The sequence below is a fragment of the Lontra canadensis genome, unplaced genomic scaffold (genome assembly GCF_010015895.1).
Source record: "Lontra canadensis isolate GAN:19392208 unplaced genomic scaffold, GSC_riverotter_1.0 scaffold3, whole genome shotgun sequence".
In the NCBI taxonomy this organism is placed as follows: domain Eukaryota; kingdom Metazoa; phylum Chordata; class Mammalia; order Carnivora; family Mustelidae; genus Lontra; species Lontra canadensis.
Window position 1 is genome coordinate 24,351,963 of NW_022630997.1, and position 20,453 is coordinate 24,372,415.

The following is a 20,453-nucleotide window of genomic DNA, read 5'->3' on the forward strand; positions in this document are numbered from 1 at the left end:
TGTAACAGTTGCTCAGTAAATATTAGTGAATCAAAGTGAGCAAAGCTAGCTGTCTCTATGGAAATTCTGCAGCTAGTATCCATGTTTATCAGTTGTATACTCTTCCATGAGTTAGGAGACTATCCTTGGAGAAAGCAAGCATCATCATCAGAAGTAACATAATCTATTTTTTGTCTCTATAGATTTGCCTGTTCTTGGCATTTTATATATATGGAATCGTACAATATTTGTGCCTGGCTTCTTTCACTTAGCATAATATTTTCAAGGTGCATCCAAGTTGTAGCATGTGTCAAGCCTAAAGCTTGATAGAGTTTGGGGGACAGATGATGCTGGTTTTTTTGGCTGGTGGTTGTGGCTCAGGCCAATAATGAATCTGCCTGCTCTCATGATGACCAGATTTATAGGCATGCCATGGAGATATTGTGGGTTCAGTTCTAGACCACCCAAATCAAATATTTCAATAAAGTGAATCAAACCAATTTTTTAGTTTCCCAGTGCATATAAAAGTTATGTTTACTGGGGCACCTGGGTGGCTCAGTGGGTTAAGTCTCTGCCTTCCACTCAGGTCATGATCTCAGGGTCCTGGGATCGAGCCCCTCATCGGGCTCTCTGCTCAACAGAGAGCCTGCTTCCCCCTCTGTCTCTGCCTGCCACTCTGCCTATTTGTGATCTCTCTCTGTTAAATAAATAAATAAAATCTTCAAAAAAAGTTATGTTTATGCCATACTGTAGTCTGTTAAGTGTGCAGTTGCATTATATCTAAAAAACTGTACATACGTTAATTAAAAATTACTTTATTGCTAAAATACACTAACCATTATCTGAGCTTTTGGTGAGTTGTAATCTTTTTGTTGGTGGGGAATCTTGTCTCAGTGTTCATGGCTGCTGACAGATCAGGGTGGGGATTGCTAAAGTTTGGGATGGATGTGGTAATTTCTTAAAGTAAGACAACAATTAATTTTGCCACATTGATTGACTCCTTTCACAAATGATTTCCCTGTACCATATGATGCTGTTTGACAGCATTTTACCCACAGTAGAACTTCTTTCAAAATTGGGGTCAATCCTTTCAAACTCTGCCTCTGCTTTATCAGCTAAGTTTATGTAATATTCTAAATCTTTTGTTATTTCACCAATCTTCATAGCATCTTCATTGGAAATAGATTTCCTCTCAAGAAACCATTTCTTTGCTCATCTGTGAGAAACAACGCCTCATCTGTTAAAGTTTTGTCATTAAAACTGGCTGAGATTGCAGCCATTCAGTTACATCTTCATTTAAAATATACTTATTCTAGTTCCCTTGCTATTTCTACCACATCTGCACTTAAGTCTTAAACCCCTCAAAGTCATCCTTAAGTTGGAATCAACTTCTTCCAAACTCCTGTCATGGTGATATTTTGACCTCTTCCCATGATCATGATTGTTCTTAATGACATCCAGAATGGTAGATCTTTTTCAAAAGGTTTTCAGTTTACTTTGCCCAGATCCATCAGAGGAATCTCTGGTAGCTATAGTCTTATGAAATGTATTTCTTAAATAGTAAGACTGGGGCACCTAGTTGTTTCAGTTGGAGGTACCTACAACTCTTGATCTTGGGATGTGAGATCTCTACTAAAATAAGTAAATAAACTTAAAAAAAATAATAGTAAAACTTGAAGGTTGAAATGGCTCCTTGATCCATGGGCTGTAGAGTGGACATTGTGTTAGCAGGCATGAAAACAACATTCATTTCATTGTACATCTCCCATCAGTGCTTTTGGGTGACCTAGTACATTGTAATGAGCAATAATATTTTGAAAGGAATCTATTTTCCTGAGCAGTAGGTCAATAGTGGACCTAAAATCATCAATAAACTATCTTGTAAACAGATGTGCTATCATCCAGGCTTTATTATTCCATTTAGAGTGCACAAAGTAAATCTGTCATAATTCTTAAGGGCTGTGGGATTTTCAGAATGGTCAATGAGCATTGGCTTCAACATAAAGTCACCAGCTGTATTAATGCCTAATAAGAGAGTGAGCCTGCCCTTGGAAGCTTTGAAGGTTGGCATTGACTTCTCCTCTTTAGCTGTTAAAGTCCTAGATGGCATCTTCTTCCAATAGAGAGCTGTTTGATCTACATTGAAAAAGCTGCTGTTTACTGCAAGCACCTTCATTAATTACCTTAAGAAGATCTTCTGGATATCCTGCTACAGCTTTTACATCAGCACTTGCTGCTTAACTTTGCACTTTTATGTCACAGAGATGGCTTCTTTCTTTAAATTTCCTGAATCAGCTTCTGCTAGCTCCCAGCTTTTCTTCTTCAGCTTCCTCACCTCTCTTCATCCTTCATAGAATTGCAGAGTCAAGGCCTTGCTCTGGGTTAGGCTTTGGTTGAAGGGAATTTTGTGGCTGGTTTGATCTATCTAGACCACTAGAACTTTTTTCATTTATCAGCCATAAAGCTGTTTTGCTTTCTTATCACTCATGTGTTCACTGGAGTAGCACTTTTAATTTCCTTCGAGAACTTTTCCTTTACATTTGCAACTTGAGTAACTGGCTCAAGAGGCCTTGCCTTCAGCCTCTCAGCTTTCAACATGTCTTCTGCACCATGCTTGATCGTTTCTAGCTGTTGATTTCAAGTGAGAAACGTGACTCTTCCTTGAACAGTTAGAGGCCATTGTTGGGTTATTAACTGGCCTATTTTCAATATGGTGTGTCTCAGGAAATAGGGAGGCCATGGAGAGGGAGAGAGACAGTGGAATGGCTGGTCACTGGAACAATCAGAACACACACAGTATCTATGAAGTTCACTTTCTTATGTGGGCCCGGTTCACGGCTCCCCAGAACAATCACAATAGTAATCTCAAAGAGCCCTGATCACAGATCACCATGACTAATATAATAATCATGATGAAAACGTTTGAAATACTATGAGAATTGCCAAAATGTGACAGAGCGATGCACAGTAAGAAAATGCTGTTGGAAAAATGGTTCCAAAAGATTTACCTGACGTAGGGTTGCCACAGGTTTTCAATTTGTAAAAAAAAAAAAAAAAAAAAAAAAAAATTGCAGTATCTGCAAAGCATAATAACGTGAAGGACAATAAAATGAGGTGTGTTTGTATTTCATGGAAATTCCATAGAGGAGTTCTGAACTTGCTCCCCTGAGTACTTATGAGAATTAAGCAAGATAATGTCTACAAGTACCTAACCCAATGCTTGGCATATGAAAGTCTCAGTGACTATTACATCCTTGTGTCCCATTTCAAGTTCTTGGATTTTAGTAAGAACTTGCCAAAGTGAGACAGCGGGTAAGTTTTTATTTGGTACTTTGAGTTTAACGTACTGATTTCTCTCTCTGTCCTTTTGTTTTTGTTCTCCCAAGGCTATGCCTTTCTGCTGTTCCAGGAGGAGAGCTCAGTGCAAGCGTTGATAGATGCCTGCCTGGAAGAGGACGGGAAGCTGTACCTGTGCGTGTCCAGCCCCACCATCAAGGATAAACCGGTAAGTGATACGCAGCCAGCGGATGCTTTGCTAGAGCACATCCTCTCTGTAATGGGAATGCTGGTAACTAGGATCCTCTTACTCGGGGTGACCTTGCTATGCAGTAGAGCTGGACTCTTGTGGATGGGAAACTAATAACAAATTACTCAGTATTTCGTTTTATCCCTTTGGGACTGCGTGTAAACAAATATGTCCTTGTCTTTCACTTTACAGCTCTTTTAAGCTAATTCCTATTCAGTAACTCTGAATTGAAGTAAACAATGCTCTTAGTGGTTTTGGCAACTGGTTTCTGTCAGTATTTCAGATCAAGGACAGGAATAATTTATTATTATTTTTTTTTTAAAAAGACCGTAATCGGCAGTGCAATGCAGGGCATTGTGCTGGATGGTACCCACAATGGACTAGCTAGAACCTTCTGGACCAGGAGCTTACACTCTCAAACGGATAGCTTCGAACAGGGCAGGAAAAGGCAAGGACAGAGAACATGGACCCATAAATGTATAAATAAATGTATGTGTATGAAGAGTTTGTAGTTTCTGAACCAAAGAGTATGAGTAAGTCATAGGGTAAGAGAAGAAGACTGCTTCCTTTCTCCTGACAGAGGGGTTATCAGTGGAGAAGGGGCAAGACTATATTCAGAATAACAACAAAAAAAGTTATTGGTTAACATGGTAGAAGTAGGATGGAGGGAAATTGCGGGGGGAGTGAATTTGTATATCAAGAATTGGTGCTAGGGGTGGGAAATAGGGTTAAAAATAGTGATACAGACTAAGGGACCAAAGCAGGTATCTCTCACAGGGCCTGCAGCACATCCTGTCAGACTAATACCAGCCATATGTGGCTTGCTTAGCAGTTAGATTTATTTTCAGAAATGTGCATGGGGAAAGAGTTGGGGTCAGAAGTAGAAATCTTGACTCCAGCTCATTTAAATTATCTGCTTGGCTCAGAATAAGTCACCTAATACTTGTAGAATCTTGGTTTCATTATCTATAAAATGGCAGGAATATGATGTCTCTCTGGGATGTTGAGCAGCTCAGGTAAAAGAAAAATGAATGTGAAAGTATTTGGGACTTGTACAAGTATAATTGGATGATGCTATTAGTGCCAAATAGTGCTATAGTTAGGAGAGCAAGTTTAGAGTTTATGCACATGGTAAGGTCTGCTGGAAGGAATGGTGTGACATCTAGAATAGGGTTTACAGTTGGTTACAAAAGAATGCTACTAGGACTTGTCCACCTATAAGGGGGAGACTGCAGCATGGAAAGCAGAAGGAGTCACTAAAGAATGGGGATATTGAGTCATAGAATAATCAATGCAGAAGAAGCAGGATTTTAGCAAGTGTGACTGTGCCCCTGTATTTTTCAAATTCTGGGGCCATTACCAAATTTTTATAGCAGTTAGCCAACATGGATAAGCTCAGGAAAAAGAGTAAGGAACCTTAGTCTGAATTTAAACAATGTGGAAAGTCTGTGCTTTGTGGCTAGGATGGGAGTGTGCAAGTATGCAGTGCTTCATCTGAATAAATAATGAGAACGCTGAGGTAACTTCTCTAAATCTCTTTGGAATAGCATGTGATTAGAGAGACTAATCCCAATATGGTGGGGTCAGATGTCTGAAAGGTAAATGGTCAACCTCCAGAGAGCCTCTGTCACTGTAGGAGAGGATTTGAAATATATTTATACATTAAAAAGGCAGAGGGGTAGAGGTCTGCATAGAGATAGTGACGCCCAAAGTAGATTAAGAAGCTGTTGAATTGTCAGAGAAAGACAATTATCATATGATCTCTCTGATATGAGGAATTTGAGAGGCAGGGCAGGGGGGTGGTGGTGAGAAGGGAGGGAAAAAATGAAACAAGATGGGACCAGGGAGGGAGAAAAACCATAAGAGACTCTAAATCTCAGGAAACAAACTGAGGGTTGTGGGTGTGGGGTGGAGTGGGGAAGGATAGGGTGGCTGGGTTATGGACATTGGGGAGGGTATGTGCTATGTTAAGTGCTGTGAATTATATAAGACTGATGATTCACAGACCTGTACCCCTGAAGCAAATAATACGTTATATGTTAATTTTAAAAAAAGAAGAAGAAGAAGAAGCTGTTGAATTGAGGAGAGGAGAATGGAGATGAGCAGATGGGCTTGTGAACCTTGGAAGGGTCATGTTCCTGGCTCTGTGGGAGAAGGAGGGTATTATGCCTTGTCAGGGCAAGACTTCACCAGGACTGGACATCTTTTGAGAAGGGAATGAGCAGTGGCAGTTGCAGATGGCTGTGGTATGTTGATTGTTTTCCCTCCAAATACGTGTATTACCCTGGGCTTGAAGGACTTTTGAAAATAATTAGTGTAATTATCTGTTTTGGAAATGTTTATGGGCAAACTAACTTTTACTGTGTTTCTACAAATTTCTGCCTTATTGCAGTTTTCATTTTCTGAACTCAGGTGAAGAGGTTTTATTGGAGCTTGGTGAATTTTGAATGGTGGCTGCTGATCACGTATTTCTTTAACCCAGGCATACTCAAAATTTCCAGCAAAAACAATTTAAATATAACATAGGATGGGAAACAGAAAAGTCCCCAAATACCTGTAATTCTAATGAACTGGATCCCATTTTGGGTTCCAGCTCTTTTGGCTCCATTTTTGAAACCTTCTCTTTCTTGGCTTCGGTTCATATCTAACACTCCCAAACTCATTTGGCCACCCTTCCCCACCCAAGTTTCGGTACATTCCACCTCATTTTGGATGCTCCCACAGAAAGTGAGAGCTGGGTTAAACTATTGGGAGTAAATGAGGACCTTGGCAATAACTCAAGGTAAAGTCAGCCTTTGGAACTCGTTCACCAAATCTTCTGAGCTATGGCTCTTTCTTGATTTTTCTACTTCTTAGCTTGGCTACCTCTCAGGATCCTAGTGCCCTCATTCTTTTGTTTAGTTCTCTCTGGTCCTCCCTGGATTTCTCTTTGGAAATATACAGTGTTCCAGAATGATCTCACAGATTTTCTATCCTTTGACCTTCTCCCTTATCCCTTCCCCCCAGTCAAACCCACATTCCCTTTTTGTGGATTAGGTTAATCAGATTGTTTTCCTAATACAGAGCCTGATAGCAAGGTCCCCTCTCACCTCTCTAAGATTATGTTTGTTTTTAAACTCAAATCCCTAATCAGTGGGTTTCAGATAGTATTAGGAAGATACTTTTGGTCAGTGATTACCTTTCATTTACGAGCACTCAGCCTACCCTAGGTATAGGTCTGATCCTGAAAGATGGCAGAAGACACTGTAATGATAGCTTGTTTGATTGACTTCTCAGTCCCAAAGAAGGGTAAACAAATTGTTAAGATCAGGAGTTACTGCAGAGCTCCTAGCTGTGTGATTTTTTTCCCTCCTCCAGCAAGAGAAGTTCCATTGCTCAGATATTCTAGGCATCCCAAAGGATAGCTGTGTTCTTGCGCAGGCTTCCAGTGAAGCGGACAGACACTGTGACGGTAGTTTCTCTTGTCAGAGTGACTCCACTTTTTGAACATATAAAAAGGCTGAACCTGAAGGTTCAAAATAGCATATTGATAGAGCAGGAAACTTGCCAGAGGCTAACAGAGATAAGGACTGAAAAACAGTAACCTCGAAGACAGGGTGTGGAAGGAGATGTTTATGGTTCTTACCTTCTAAAACACTTTGGCCAGAGATGTGGCATAGTAGACACTTTGGAAGGAGTATCCTAGAAGTTTCCTGCTTCCCCCTCCTTACAATTTATAGCATAATCACAATTTATAAATATCCTGAAATATGACAGATTTATTTTGCTATACAGTTGACCCTTGGACAATGGGGTGGGGTGGGAGTATTAGGGGTACTGACACCCATGTAGTTCAAAAATCCACATATAACTTTTGACTTCCCAGGAACTTGACCACCGATATTTACTATTGCCACAAGCCTTAACAATAACATATATACTTGATTAAACATATTGTATGTTATATATACTGTTATACCTTATTCTTAGAATTAAGTAAGCTACAGAAAAGAGAATGTTACTAAGAAAATCATAAAGGGCACCTGGGTGTCTCGGTTGGTTAAGTGACTGCCTTCGGCTCAGGTCATGATCCTGGAGTCCTGGGCTCGAGTCCTGCATTGGGCTCCCTGCTTGGCAGGGAGTCTGCTTCTCTCTCTGACCCTCCCCCTTCTCATGCGCTCTCTCTCTCTCTCAAATAAATAAATAAAAATCTTTAAAAAAAAATCATAAGGAAGAGGAAAAGTGTACCATACTGCCTTTATCGAAAAAAGCATGCATATAAGTGGACTTGCACATTTCAAACCTGTGTTGTTCACGGGTCAACTATATATTTAAAACTGAATTTTGGTTATTGCTTGGGTAACATGGTCATCCACTCAAAATTTGAAAAACATGTTGAGCGCAAAGGAAGCTGGAAACCAGTTGGAATCTGGTTTAGTTCTTTTAATTCTGTCCAATCTCTCTATAATTCTGGTCTTTCCTACTGCTGTTAATATATGAGCTAACACTTTTAGTCCCTCCTCTTTAGGCACACAGACAGTCCAGATCCTTTTGCCTGGGACTAAAACCTTCCGAGTGTGACTTAAAGTTTTTTTCAACCTTTCTTTTTTCTGCTTTCCTTCTGAACCCTATATTCCAGTTGACTGAAATATTTCTGTTCCTGTCTCAATTTCTAATTGCTACAGTTATTTTAAGACGCCTCTCAAATGCCATCTCTTTCCTGAAGCCTTCTCTGATCACTACACCATCTATAGTGACTCACACCTACTATTATAGCTATCTCCAGCCCACATACAGACATCTTTTCAAAGTAATGTGCCTTCCTTCCTTTAGACCATGTTTGAGTGCCAACTATGGATAAGACATTGGAGTTGATTACTATGAATTGGATAAAATCCTGTGTTCAGAAAGTTAAAGTATAATGGGTAGATAAAACAAATATATGAACCTATAGAGCCTGGCACATAAAAGTTTTTCAAATATTTGTCAAATTAGGAAAAATAACAAATACAATGAAGATAAAGATTAAGTGCTTTGGAGAGTTTATACATACCTGAAGTGAGAAAGAAAGCTTCTTGGATGACGTGTCATTGGAACTAGGCCTTGAAAGTTGAAAAGGGTTTGGAGATTAGCCAGGGGAGAGGTGGAGCTGTGGAATTGCGGGAAATGGACATTGCAGAGAAAGGCAAAAGTATAAACACAGAAATGAGAAACTGTGTAGAATGAGTGGAGAACATTTAGGTTGGTTAGATGAAGCACAAATGTATGAAAAGGAGCAGAGGGAAATGAAATTGGGAAAATAAGTAGGGGCTAAGTTACAGGGCTCCTTGATTGATGGCCTAAGCCCTCGGGTTTGTGGTATATTTACTTAAACTCTTTCATTCTCCACCTCCTACCTCCTAAGACAATAACTATAATTTTATCTTGGCTCAGTCAAATTGGATTTGTCATATCTCTCCTTGGAAATCTTCAGCATTTCTAATCTTCTTTATTTATTTATTTGTTCCTTTTGGTCTAAATTTCATGGTTTGGGCACCTTCTATCATAGGAATTTCTCCAAAGGAGGAATTTCTCCTCTAAAATGAGAGGAGATATATTATTCATAATATAGCCTTCCCTTCTCCCCACTCTCTGAATTTGCATTTGAGTCCAGAGTTTCTTAGTGTTTGAATCTTCGGACATAATATTCCTTTTCAGGGAGGTCTAAAAGATGCCGCAGTTTTGATATACTAAAATAGTTTCTAGGGGTCCCCTTAAGGGACCATATTTAGTATTTTCCAGAGTGCGTTCTGAAGAACACCTGGCCCATGAGACACTTGTCTCCTGAGAGCATCATTGCCAAAAGGTTTGCTCATAACAATAATAGATGTCATTTGTTGAGAATTTTGTGCATTTTATATCCATTTTCTCCTTCAATTAAGCGTTTCGTAGGCAAGAACATTTGGGGAAAGTTGATATATTAAGGTTCTGAGAAGTCTTGCAGTAAATAAATTTGTGTAATATTTTTTTTTTTTTAAAGATTTTATTTATTTATTTGTCAGAGACTGAGGGAGAGAGAGCGAGCGAGCACAGGCGGACAGAGAGGCAGGCAGAGGCAGAGGGAGAAGCAGGCTCCCTGCCGAGCAAGGAGCCCGATGTGGGACTCGATCCCAGGACACCGGGATCATGACCTGAGCCGAAGGCAGCCGCTTAACCAACTGAGCCACCCAGGCGTCCCTGTGTAATATTTTTTAATCCAGCATTTGATATACCTGTTTGGGGATTATACATGTGAAAGTTTTGGTGGAATTAGTATTCCATGAAGCTCATTCAAAGAATAGGCTTCTTCCCAGGAAAAACTTAGGTAACTTGAACTTTTATGTGTATATTACTCTCAAGAGTTTTAGTGATCAGCATGCCAGTAACAACATCCTTGTCCTAGTACCATGGAGCTGGAAATACACATTTGTGCAGACATTGGACAAAATCGTCTGGCTGCAAGAGCACAGTTGCTTGAGGCTATGAACCTGGAAGTTAAAATAGCTGAATACAGTACCAGTTCATTGCTAAATCATTTTCTTCAGCTTTTCTAGCTGCTGATTTTGTTAGTAGGTTTAAGAAGACTCTACCAGTCATTCTTAATTGAAAAGGAGCAGAATGAACTTAGAAAGAAGAGAGAAATTAATCATTCACAAATAAAAATGCATTTTGGCTTGTTCAGGTGACTCTCAGGAAGCATGGCTGGTGGCCAAGTAGCCTGAAGGACAAGGACTCTTGCAGGCACAGGACATCATTGCATTGGAAAGAGTATCTATATAGACTCTGGGTCAGATAAACCTGGGTTTCTGTTCTGACTTGACTTGACTTTTCTTAGTCCTTGTTTCCTTATCTCTAAAGTAGGGGTAATGTTTACAGCATAAAGTTATGGTGAGTTTCAGTTATGGTAAGTTTAAGTGTGACTGTGTTCAAGTGCCTCGCACAGTGGGGTAGTGTATGTCTTCAAAAGTGCTAGTTTCTTCTTTCTTTCAAAAGGAAACCATCAAAAAAAAAAGGAAATAATCTATCGTGCTTATATTTTCTAAATGATGTAGGAGTATCAGCAGCGATGATGAGCACTGGGCAATTCTGATCAATGAGTAGATCACAGGAGTGGGGGGACATCAGAAATTTGCACTGATTAGGCGAGGCCTCAGGGCTCCCACTGGTGATCAGACAACACTGTATTTCCCTATCCTGGGCAGGTGGCTTTCAGTGGAGTGAGGAGAGTGATCTGGGAGCTGTAGAAGGGCAGTGGCTGGACATCTTGTGGCATCAACGTCTGCCCTGCAGGAAAACCTTTGTTAATTCACCAGAACGCTAGTGAGCACAGAGCGCTCACTCTGTTGGGTGCTTTGCCAGGCAGTTGGGACCCACACAGAGATATGGTCTCCCCCTAAGAGGACCCTAGAGCCCAGGGGAAGGAAATAAACAAGTAAATACTAAGTGAAGTAAGGAGTCCAAGGTGCTATGAGAAAAGTTTTATAAGGAGTGGCCGTAGGGTGGGGGCTCAAAGGCAAAGTGGTCAGATATTCCTGAAGGAGTCAGGAAAGCCTTTAGAGAGAAAATTTCCATCGAATCTTCCAGTTACAAGTATGGGTATTGATCACTACATTTAATTGGTAATTGCTTTACTAAGTCAAGCACAGAGCAAAGATGTAGATCACCCTCTTTAGGGAACAGTATGCAGAGTGCTATTTGAATTGTTCAAAAGTAGCTGAAGGACTGAAAGCCTGTGGTTTCCCTACATCAGGCAGGCTGTGCAGCTTGATACAGATGGCAGGGCGTTCTTTTTTGTACCTAGACCGTTTCCTGACCCTGATGGTGGACCTGGAGCATTCTGGGAGGGCATGAGAGAATTTCCCAGGGTTACTTTTAGCTCCCTGTCTAGGAAGAATCCTGCCTATTTTGATGAAGCTCTCTGGGGCCTGTAATCTGTTTCTATGTACGGAGTGGGAGAAATAGTTTGAGTCTGAGAGTTAGTTTTCTGCTTAGAGGCCCAGTAGGATTCTGATTGGAGGCCCCAGAGCAGCCCAGGGTAGAAAACTCTTATCAAGAACAGTGAAACCAATGAACTATTAGGTTGCTCTCTGGCCACTTCCCCCAGAAGATTCAGGGAGGGTATCTCCTCCTCTCCATTGGGTGGAGAGCAGCACTTGAAAATAATAAACAGCATCTAAACTCCTGGAAACTGACTCACCTTTTTGTTAGAGAGTTGTATGGTAGAAATTAGGTTGAGGGGTGCCTGGGTGGCTCAGTTGGTTAAGCGTCTGCCTTCAGCTCAGGTCATGATCCCAAAGTCCTGGGATCGAGTCCCGCAACCAGCTCCTTGCTCAGCAGGGAGCCTGCTTCTCTCCCCCTGCTTGTGCTCTCTCTCTTGCTCTCTGACAAATAAATAAATAAATAAAATCTTTTAAAAATTAATTAATTAATTTTTAAAAAAGAAATTGGGTTGGGGCGCCTGGGTGGCTCAGTGGGTTAATAAGCCTCTGCCTTCGGCTCGAGTTATGATCTCAGGGTCTTGGGATCGAGCCCCACATGAGGCTCTCTGCTCAGCAGGGAGCCTGCCTCTCTGCCTACTTGTGATCTCTGTGTCAAATTAAAAAAAAATTATTAAAAAAAAAAAAGAAATTGGGTTGAAATGAGATACCAAATATGAATGTTCTTTGGAGAATCCAGACCGTTATGGTGTTAGTTTTGGTGGTTAATAATAATAAAACAACCCCTTTCAGCATGGAAGAGATAAAGATGCCTCACAAACCACAAACTTGTTTATTTGTGATACTGTGGGGCACTCCAGTCATTCTGTGAGGTCTGTGATGCTTAAAATAGAATTGCTGACAGCTGGGGTGGGCCTGAGTTCATTACCCCTGCAGCCGAGCTATTGCAGCTGTATGTCAGGGGACCTAAGTTTAGCTGACTCATCCTGGCCATCAGAAGAGCGGCGATGCTGCTGGTTGCTCCGGAGAGCAGTCCTGATGTTTCGGCAGTATTGCTTTTATGACTCATGTAGACTGAAAGGATTATATGACTAGGGAGAGAAAAATGGAGACCTCCTCCTGAGTAGGAGTTTGAAGGGTATAGAAAAAAGAAAGAGGAAATGGGGGGTAGGGAGGCTACACCATATACTTTATGGGAAACTCAAGGGAAAGAAAACAGCAGGAAAGGGGTTTTGATCAGGTAGTTTCCTGTGCTGGCCACCAGATTGCACTGTTGACTCTGAACAGTTTGGTTGCTTTGTGGCACGGTCTTGAGATGAAGAGATGAAAAGGAGTGCCCTATGCAGTAGGACGTTCCTGTGTTGGATGTTTGTAACCTAAAGAGATGATCAGACGAGGATGAAATATAGGTGAGATGTTCAAAATGAGCTGAAGGTACTGTTATTTACTAGTAGATAAATGTCTAAATTCTAAATAGTGGTCTAAACAGAGAATTCTAGAGCCATAGGGTGGCGTGGTCATGTGTGAAGACTTAAAGTGTGGATGTTAGTAGTTGTTATGTTAAAAAACTGTTCTTACTAAAGCTATGTGTTTTCTCTTATCCAGTTATTAAAGATACAATAAAAATGTATTTTATATTGAATTTTTACTTAGAGGCTTTTGCAAATTTTTGATGAAATTAATTTCTAAAAAATGATCTTATATCTTCTTGTCAAAATAAGTGACCCATACTCTATTTCTTAATTTTTTTTTTTCCTAACACTTGGCCTGCTCTTATCCCTGTGAATGACTTTTAGTTTTACATAGGCTGACGCTTCGGTTTTTACATGGGACTGTAATTAAATATTTTATTCTTTATTGGTATCAAAATAGCCAAACATCTCTTTTGTGCAGTTTAGTCAGAAAGCTTTCAATTTTTTGAGCTATTATTTATATTTACTATGCTCTTAACCACTTATAGTTAATTTCTATAAGAACAACCCTTTTAGAGCAATCGCAGGAAATAGGTGAAAAAAAGCTGTGATTGGAGTGAAGTTTCTACATTTTGTTCAGTTGGTTCAGCCTTGTTATGCCATATTTTGTTACATACTAAGAGTAAGATATAATTGGGCAGTATTACCAAAGTGTGGATGTTAGTAGTTGTTATGAGAAAAATTTTGGAAATGCTGGATTAAACAATATTTGAACAGATTTCTTTACTGTAGAATTTCTTAGGGCCTTTTTTTTTTTTAATTTACTCCGACATGTGGTTTTTTTTTTTTAATTTTTAAATTTTTTAATAAACATATAATGTATTATTAGTCCCAGGGCTACAGGTCTGTGAATTGCCGGGTTTACACACTTCACAGCACTCACCGTAGCACATACCCTCCCCAATGTCCATAACCCCACCAAGGGCCTTTGATTAATATACACCAATGGGTGCCATGAAACTCCAAGAAGAAAGAGAGCCTGTAACTTTTCCCAAACACTGCATGTCGGGCAGAACAACCCTGCAGACCTGCTGTTCACAGAACATACATTGGGAATCCTTGAAAAGGAAAATGAGTGCTTTCAGTACTAACTGTTGATATGATTAATGTTACATACTTTTAGGCTTCTTGAAGTCTGTTAGAGACACTCTATGGCACAAATTGATATATTAATAGCACCACCTTTACGTTGGTTTTTGTCTTTATCCTTAAAAAGATTTGCCTTTGGAGATAAGCAATTATGCAAGGAAGAGTATTAATTTAGATATTAATTCAGATTATTCTTAAGAATTAAGAAGCAAGTAATCCAGCCAAAGAGTAGATTTCATGATCCTCACCAGAGCTTCCATAGGAATACACGCTTAAAAAAGAAACCAAGGAAAAACCATTTTTGTTTTTTCTCTCATGATTGTTTATGAAAGACAACATTCCATTGGGAGCTGTGGGGTTTACTAGAAAGTAAACCTTTCAGTCAGAGATCACAAGTCTGAGGCCCACAAGATAGATCTGGTCTGGCGTTAGTTTGGTTTAGCTGTACAGTGGCTTTAACATTTTAATTCTTTCTCAGCATAAAATTAAAACCTTGAAGTTCCACATAAAAATCTGAATTTCTAGCTACTTTTCAAAAATGGAAAAATCTGGCAACACGTTCACAAACAATAATTACTTGCTGGAGCTGAGAAGTGTCTGCTTCCTTTAAAAGGAACATTTTACTCCCGGGTGTCTTTGCCTGCCTAACGACTAACTGTTCTGGTGGCTGATAAGTCTGTGCTACCTGTCCATCCCTGTGGACATTTGGTTTTGCGTAACCCCTACTATGAGGACATGGCATGGCTGAAGGCTGATGGGCCGTGCCTCTTTCTAGAGTGACCTTTTTAAGCAAATGTGGTCAGGTTTCTCCAGGAAGGAGTGTTGGAATCACTGTCAGGCTCATGTAAGGGAATTTCCACCCTCTCTGATGAAGTCCCTAAACTCCCAGCCCTCGGGATGTTGAGGCTCTTACCGCCCAGAGTATAGGCTATTTGACAACATACCGGAAGCGTTGTTTCACACGTACACTCAGTGATGCCTATATATGTAAAGGTTGTTTTGCTGGGGGAAGTTTATATTGAATTAGAACAGAGCTCTAATTTCATCCAGTCTCAAAAATAATTATTAAATAAATGAAGATAATCAAAAAACCATTCTTTTATTTGTATTCTGCCCCTTTCTAAGTATATTTGAGTCAGTTTAGAAAGCATGGTATTTAAAAAGTAGAGAAATACCTACATATATAAGTGAGGACCAGAAAATATATTCAAAGAGTATGTCAGAAAGATAAAATATGGGTATCAGGCCCTGAGGGCTGAAAATAAACTTAGAAGGTGGAGAACATGCCTTATGTGAGAGCGAGCTTATATTTCAGAGGGAAAACAGAGTGTGAATGGAACTTCCCAGTGCAAACAGTACCACAGTATTACTTTTTGCTTAGTGTGTAGAATGTGCTGATGTTGGCCTATGTTGACATTTCTGATTCTGTGGTGGTGGGAGCTCTGAGGAGCTATTTTTCTCATGGCAGCTGGGAAATGCAGGGTCTGTGAATAGAGTTTAATCATTACTGTCTCTTGAGTCTTCTTCCTGTATTTTTACCTAATCTATAATACAAGAATAGCTAAGGGAATGGGTTATGTGTGATGTAACGAAGCAAGGGTGGGCGGGAGAAGAGGCAGTAATGAAAGCTCTCAGCGGGAAGGTTTGCGATCTTCTGGGGAGTTTTTCTGAGCAGCAGTAACCTACAGCTATTATAGAAGGCTGCATTTTCTGTACTTCTGATTAAATGAAACCAGAACGCCATGGATACTACAAGGGAATTGTTTTCATTTGTGAAACAAAGTGACCCACAATTAAATTCAGCATCACTAAATGATTGGAATTGCCTTACCAGGTCCTGAAGCTGCCTTAAATTTATCAAGGATGAGGCTGGAAGAAGAGAGGGCTCTGTGTAGAAAAAGATATGTCCTATGTTTTTGTTAGTGGGGACATTAGAATCTTTGTTCTTACATTATGAAGAAATTATGTTCTTAATTAAAAATTAGTAGTGGGCCCTCATGAAGGAATTTAAAAGCGGTGCTTTATGGTATTCGTGAATCCGCCTGTGTGATAAATGTCAAGGGAACAGTAATTTGGTCAAATAGATGAAATATTTCAAGAGAAGAACCAAGAATTGTTTTTTTTTTCACATGATAAAGGTGAAGCAAATGCTTAAACGTCAGCTGAACTGAAAACAGGTCCACGTTTTCAGGGTCTACTGAAGAAATGGAGATTTTACTGCTTCTCACAAACTAGTGAAGGCAACAGTGTCATAAATGGCAAAAAGTTGGGGAGGGGCTGAACTTAGCAATCATAAGGCATCTGTGGACTGTTTCTAACTGAGCAATGCCAGTTCTAGAGTTGATTCAAGGTGGTTTGAAACTGTAATTGACAGATGTACTACGTTTCAAATGAGAGTACTTCTAGATACCAGTCAAGCCACATAAGAAATCATCTTATGTGTTTTTTTGCATTAAGTGTTGACAGTTGAGCCATGGGGAAAATGAAAAATTGTGTTGATACTAAGGAAATGAAAATTCAGCTGTTATGTTTCCTATCCTATCAGAGAGACTGGGAAAGGAGAGGTTTGTGTTCCCTAAAGATAGACATTGGTTCTCTACTTCTACCTAGCTCATTTCCCAGAGCACTTGCCCGGCTGAGTAACTGGTTGATTCTCAGGTAGTACTGAAGCTCTCCTTTTGTTATGGGAGGGTTTTTGTGTGTGTGTGTGGTTTTGTTTTAAGTTATTCTTTGATGATTGAGTTAAGGATTGAAAGGAATATGTTTTAAGGTTAGAATTCTGATGAAATACCTTGTTTTTTGTAGGCAGGAAGTCAGAGTACCGGTGAAGAGATAGTACCAAATAGAAAGAAGTATGTCCATAAAGATTTATTTTTCTACTCTTTGAAAAATAACTTCAATTTCTAGGCTCACCTTTATTTAACCAAACTGGTTTAAGAAAATCAGATAAATCAAAAATAGATAAGCTGTGTGCTTCAGTATTTGATATTGCTGGTAATTCCATGCTAACCCGATGAGTGTTGATCTGTGTTAAACCATATTTCTGAAAGATGAATGTTTCAATTTTAGGGGTTGATAAAAAATTAAAAGCCAGACCTACAGATAATTTTTAGAACATATTCCTCATATCCCTGTTCCCTTTCTTTAGGTGAGCTCTTAAAAAGCTAAGTGCTGAACTGTGACAGGTTATAAACAGTCTATCATGTGTTAAAATGGATCCGATTCAAAACCCCAAGTCTGTCTCTAAAAGTCTGCCTTTTTTCAAAACCACGGGTGGTTTCTGAAGGTTTCATGGTATATGTCTTAGAGTGCTGAGTAGAGTATCTGTAAGTAGATCCCCCAAGTTCTGGTGAAAGGCACCGAATGCAGATAACATAAATTAATAACTGGATTTTGTTTGGGTTATGTATGTGTAAAATGCACAAATCAGTGGGTTTGTCTCTAGTCACCTTATTCTCATTTGGGGTTGATGGAAATGAAGTAAGGACCAAGTAAACGACTTTTTTTCAGGTGCAAATTCGACCATGGAACCTAAGTGACAGTGACTTTGTAATGGATGGTTCTCAGCCTTTGGACCCCAGAAAAACTATCTTTGTTGGGGGAGTTCCACGACCCCTTCGAGCTGGTGAGTGGAAATAGTAACACCACAACAAACAAAACCACCAACAACAAAATCCCCATTGTATTTAGTCTTTAATATTTTCTAGGTTTCTGCTCAGCTATACACAATGTCCAAAAAGAAATTTCACTGAGCTAACTCTTTCAGGATTAAACGTTTTCTCCCCAAATGCTTTATTTTCCTATGGTACGAGAGTCAATTTCATTAAACTGTTATTTTGAAAGGATGAATTCTATTTAGTGTTCTCAACCACATATTTTAAAAATAATAACAATACATTTGGCAGTTTGCATTCTCATGCTAGTCAGCATTGTTATGTGTGACAGAGAAAGAAGTCACCCCATCAGAAAGCTGTCCAGCACAGCTGTGTACCCCTCAGTGACAAGCCAAACCACTGCTTCGGAATTGTGTTGCTGGGAAGCAAACTGAATGCTTCCCAAGTGAAACAGATCCCCCCTTTTTTTTAATGCACTTTGAAAAATGACCAATGTTCGAGCATCTTTATTACGACTTTTTAAAAGCTTCCCTGGTTTGTTTGTTTTCTTTTTTAAGTTGCTTTCCAATGACAAAATAATTGTGGGCTGAGATTGGGCAGAATCCTAACTGACTGGGGCATTTGAAGTGATGCTGAGCCAATGACTTCAATATTTAAATCCAAAGATAAATCTAATCAGTTGTGGAACAGTGTTCTACCAGTAGAATAGAATAAAATTATTTGTAAGAACGAAGTTTTTAAAGCGCTTAAAATAATTGAGTTTATTTTTCAAAAGTAAAATGAAAAAATAAGGTCGCTATTGCCCTGTAGTTGCAAAAGTGCAATGTTTTCTCTGTTATTCGTAAGCAGGCCGACTTAGTTCTACCTAAAAAAGAAAAGAAAAAGCAGAGACCATTAAAATGAAGTAGTGAAAAAAATAATTATACAAGAATTATAAAAAAGAATTACAGCTATTTGGCTCTGACTTTGATGACTTCTTAGTTCTGAATGTTCATCAGCTTTTCTAATGGATTTATTCAAATCTCAACTTCAGCACACTCCTGAAAGGTAACTGTAGGCCTATCTAAAGTTATATTCATGTTTCCATTTTGAAAGACTTTAAAACATATTAATTGTGATTATGAAGTTTGTAATTTTACAGTTTTCCAGAAAGTCAAATATCTTTAGGTCTTGTTCTCACTCTAATGGAAAACTGTGGCCAGAGGAAGAAAACCAAGCGGCAGAGATGCCTCCCTTTTATCTGCTGTCAGAATAGAGTCTAAGAAGGGCTAACACAAACGTGAACAGCATCATGAGATGAGGGCAAATGTAGCCCTTTGTTTCTAAACTGCTTGTGTTTGGGGGGAAAAAAAATGTGGGTGGGGGCGTGGAATATTCTGTCTTTTTCTAACTGGTGTTACGTTTAGGAGGAGAGAGGGAAAAGAATCCCCTTTGATAGTCTTTTAATCACGTATGCATTCTAAAAGAATAGACATTTATTGCTAGCATTGTAGTTATTCTTTTTTTGCAGCAAACTACAAGTACAAATTGGTTTTCATATTCTGGTCCCTCTCCTTTTTTTCTAGTTGGTGATCTGAAAAAAAAAATTCTGAAAGAAAAAGTCCCATAGTTATAAAAATAACAGAACTGGCTTTAACTTTTTATGTCTGTTTTTAAGTCACAGACACAAAAGTTTAGAAACTAAATTCCTTTTTTTATTCTTCACCCTTTTTACTATTCTTCACAAGATGCTCCAAATCCTAGGATTAGGCAAGAGTTAAATTTAGTTGTCTAGTCAGAAATGGGATTTTGTGTTCTCTACCTAGACAGTATACCTTTTATAAGTCTCCAAGTTCTCTCTCTCTTTTTTTTTTTTTAAAGCTAAGCTAAAGCTTTTTGTTTTAAAATGGTTTTGTTTTACACTTGAGTGGATAGTAATCTACATTCCCTTGGTCTAGTGAGAGTGTTCCCCCATGCCAACACCTCCCATAAGTGTAGCTAGTTTCTAGATGGCTAAGCAATCTATATTAGCATCTCAGCATTTTACTCCTTCTCCAAGCCTTCCAGATTGGAATCCATGTAATCTAAACAAAAAGAATTAACCTCTGCAGCTTTTATCCATGTGCACAGAACTGGGTTTCTTTGCAACACACTGTGCTTTGTGGACTGGTGTGTGCCTTGGAAGAGAAGACTATTTTTAAAGGAATTCATTTTGCCTCTGCTAGGCAATCTTGAGTTGAATACAATGCAGTTGACTTGAACAATAAACATTTATTGAGCATCCCTTGTTACTGGCACGGAGCCAGTATACGTCCATGCCAAACTGAACCAACATCCCGCTGTCGGTGTTGAACAGGTCATCATCTACAGAATCAGAGGTTTCAGAAGAGAACCAGAAATGTATTAATAGACTGCTAACTCAGAAGTAATTGGATACAAAGTTATATTCTTCAACACAGTGATTCTCAGGTTTGGTTTTTAAATACTTGAGGGCATTTTTTATTAATTCTGGATGGTATTGTGGTCGTGGAATTCTGAAAAGTCTTAAAGCTATCTCAGGCACTGTATGTAGGATGACCCTAGACTAGACATGGTTGAATAGGACTCAACAGGTGAGAATTTTAGGTGTCCAGATTGATTTTCACCTCACCGTAGGCCAAAAATTATCCTTTAATATGTTACAGTGACTTAAAATGTTATCACTCAAGAATTATTCCTTTGAATCTTGTGAGGCTTTTTCTCTTTGATATCTTCCCATTGTTAGATAGGAACTGTTATCACTAATAAATTATACTAAATATAGTCCTTATCCTAACAAGCAGAAACACACAAACCATTCTAAAGAAACAAGGCAAGCTGT

The 20,453-nt window shown here is 39.2% G+C and overlaps 1 protein-coding gene across 8 annotated transcripts in view; it reads left to right on the top strand.

The window, feature by feature from the left end:
- The window catches only part of CPEB3 (cytoplasmic polyadenylation element binding protein 3), a 189,384-nt gene that overhangs the window by 135,897 nt on the left and 33,034 nt on the right, over positions 1 to 20,453 (top strand). For all 8 annotated transcript variants that reach the window (XM_032836415.1, XM_032836452.1, XM_032836463.1 and 5 more), the window contains 2 exons: positions 3,366 to 3,484; positions 17,511 to 17,625. In XM_032836415.1, the coding sequence (XP_032692306.1) occupies positions 3,366 to 3,484; positions 17,511 to 17,625 (234 nt within the window). The remainder of the gene's footprint in view (positions 1 to 3,365; positions 3,485 to 17,510; positions 17,626 to 20,453) is intronic.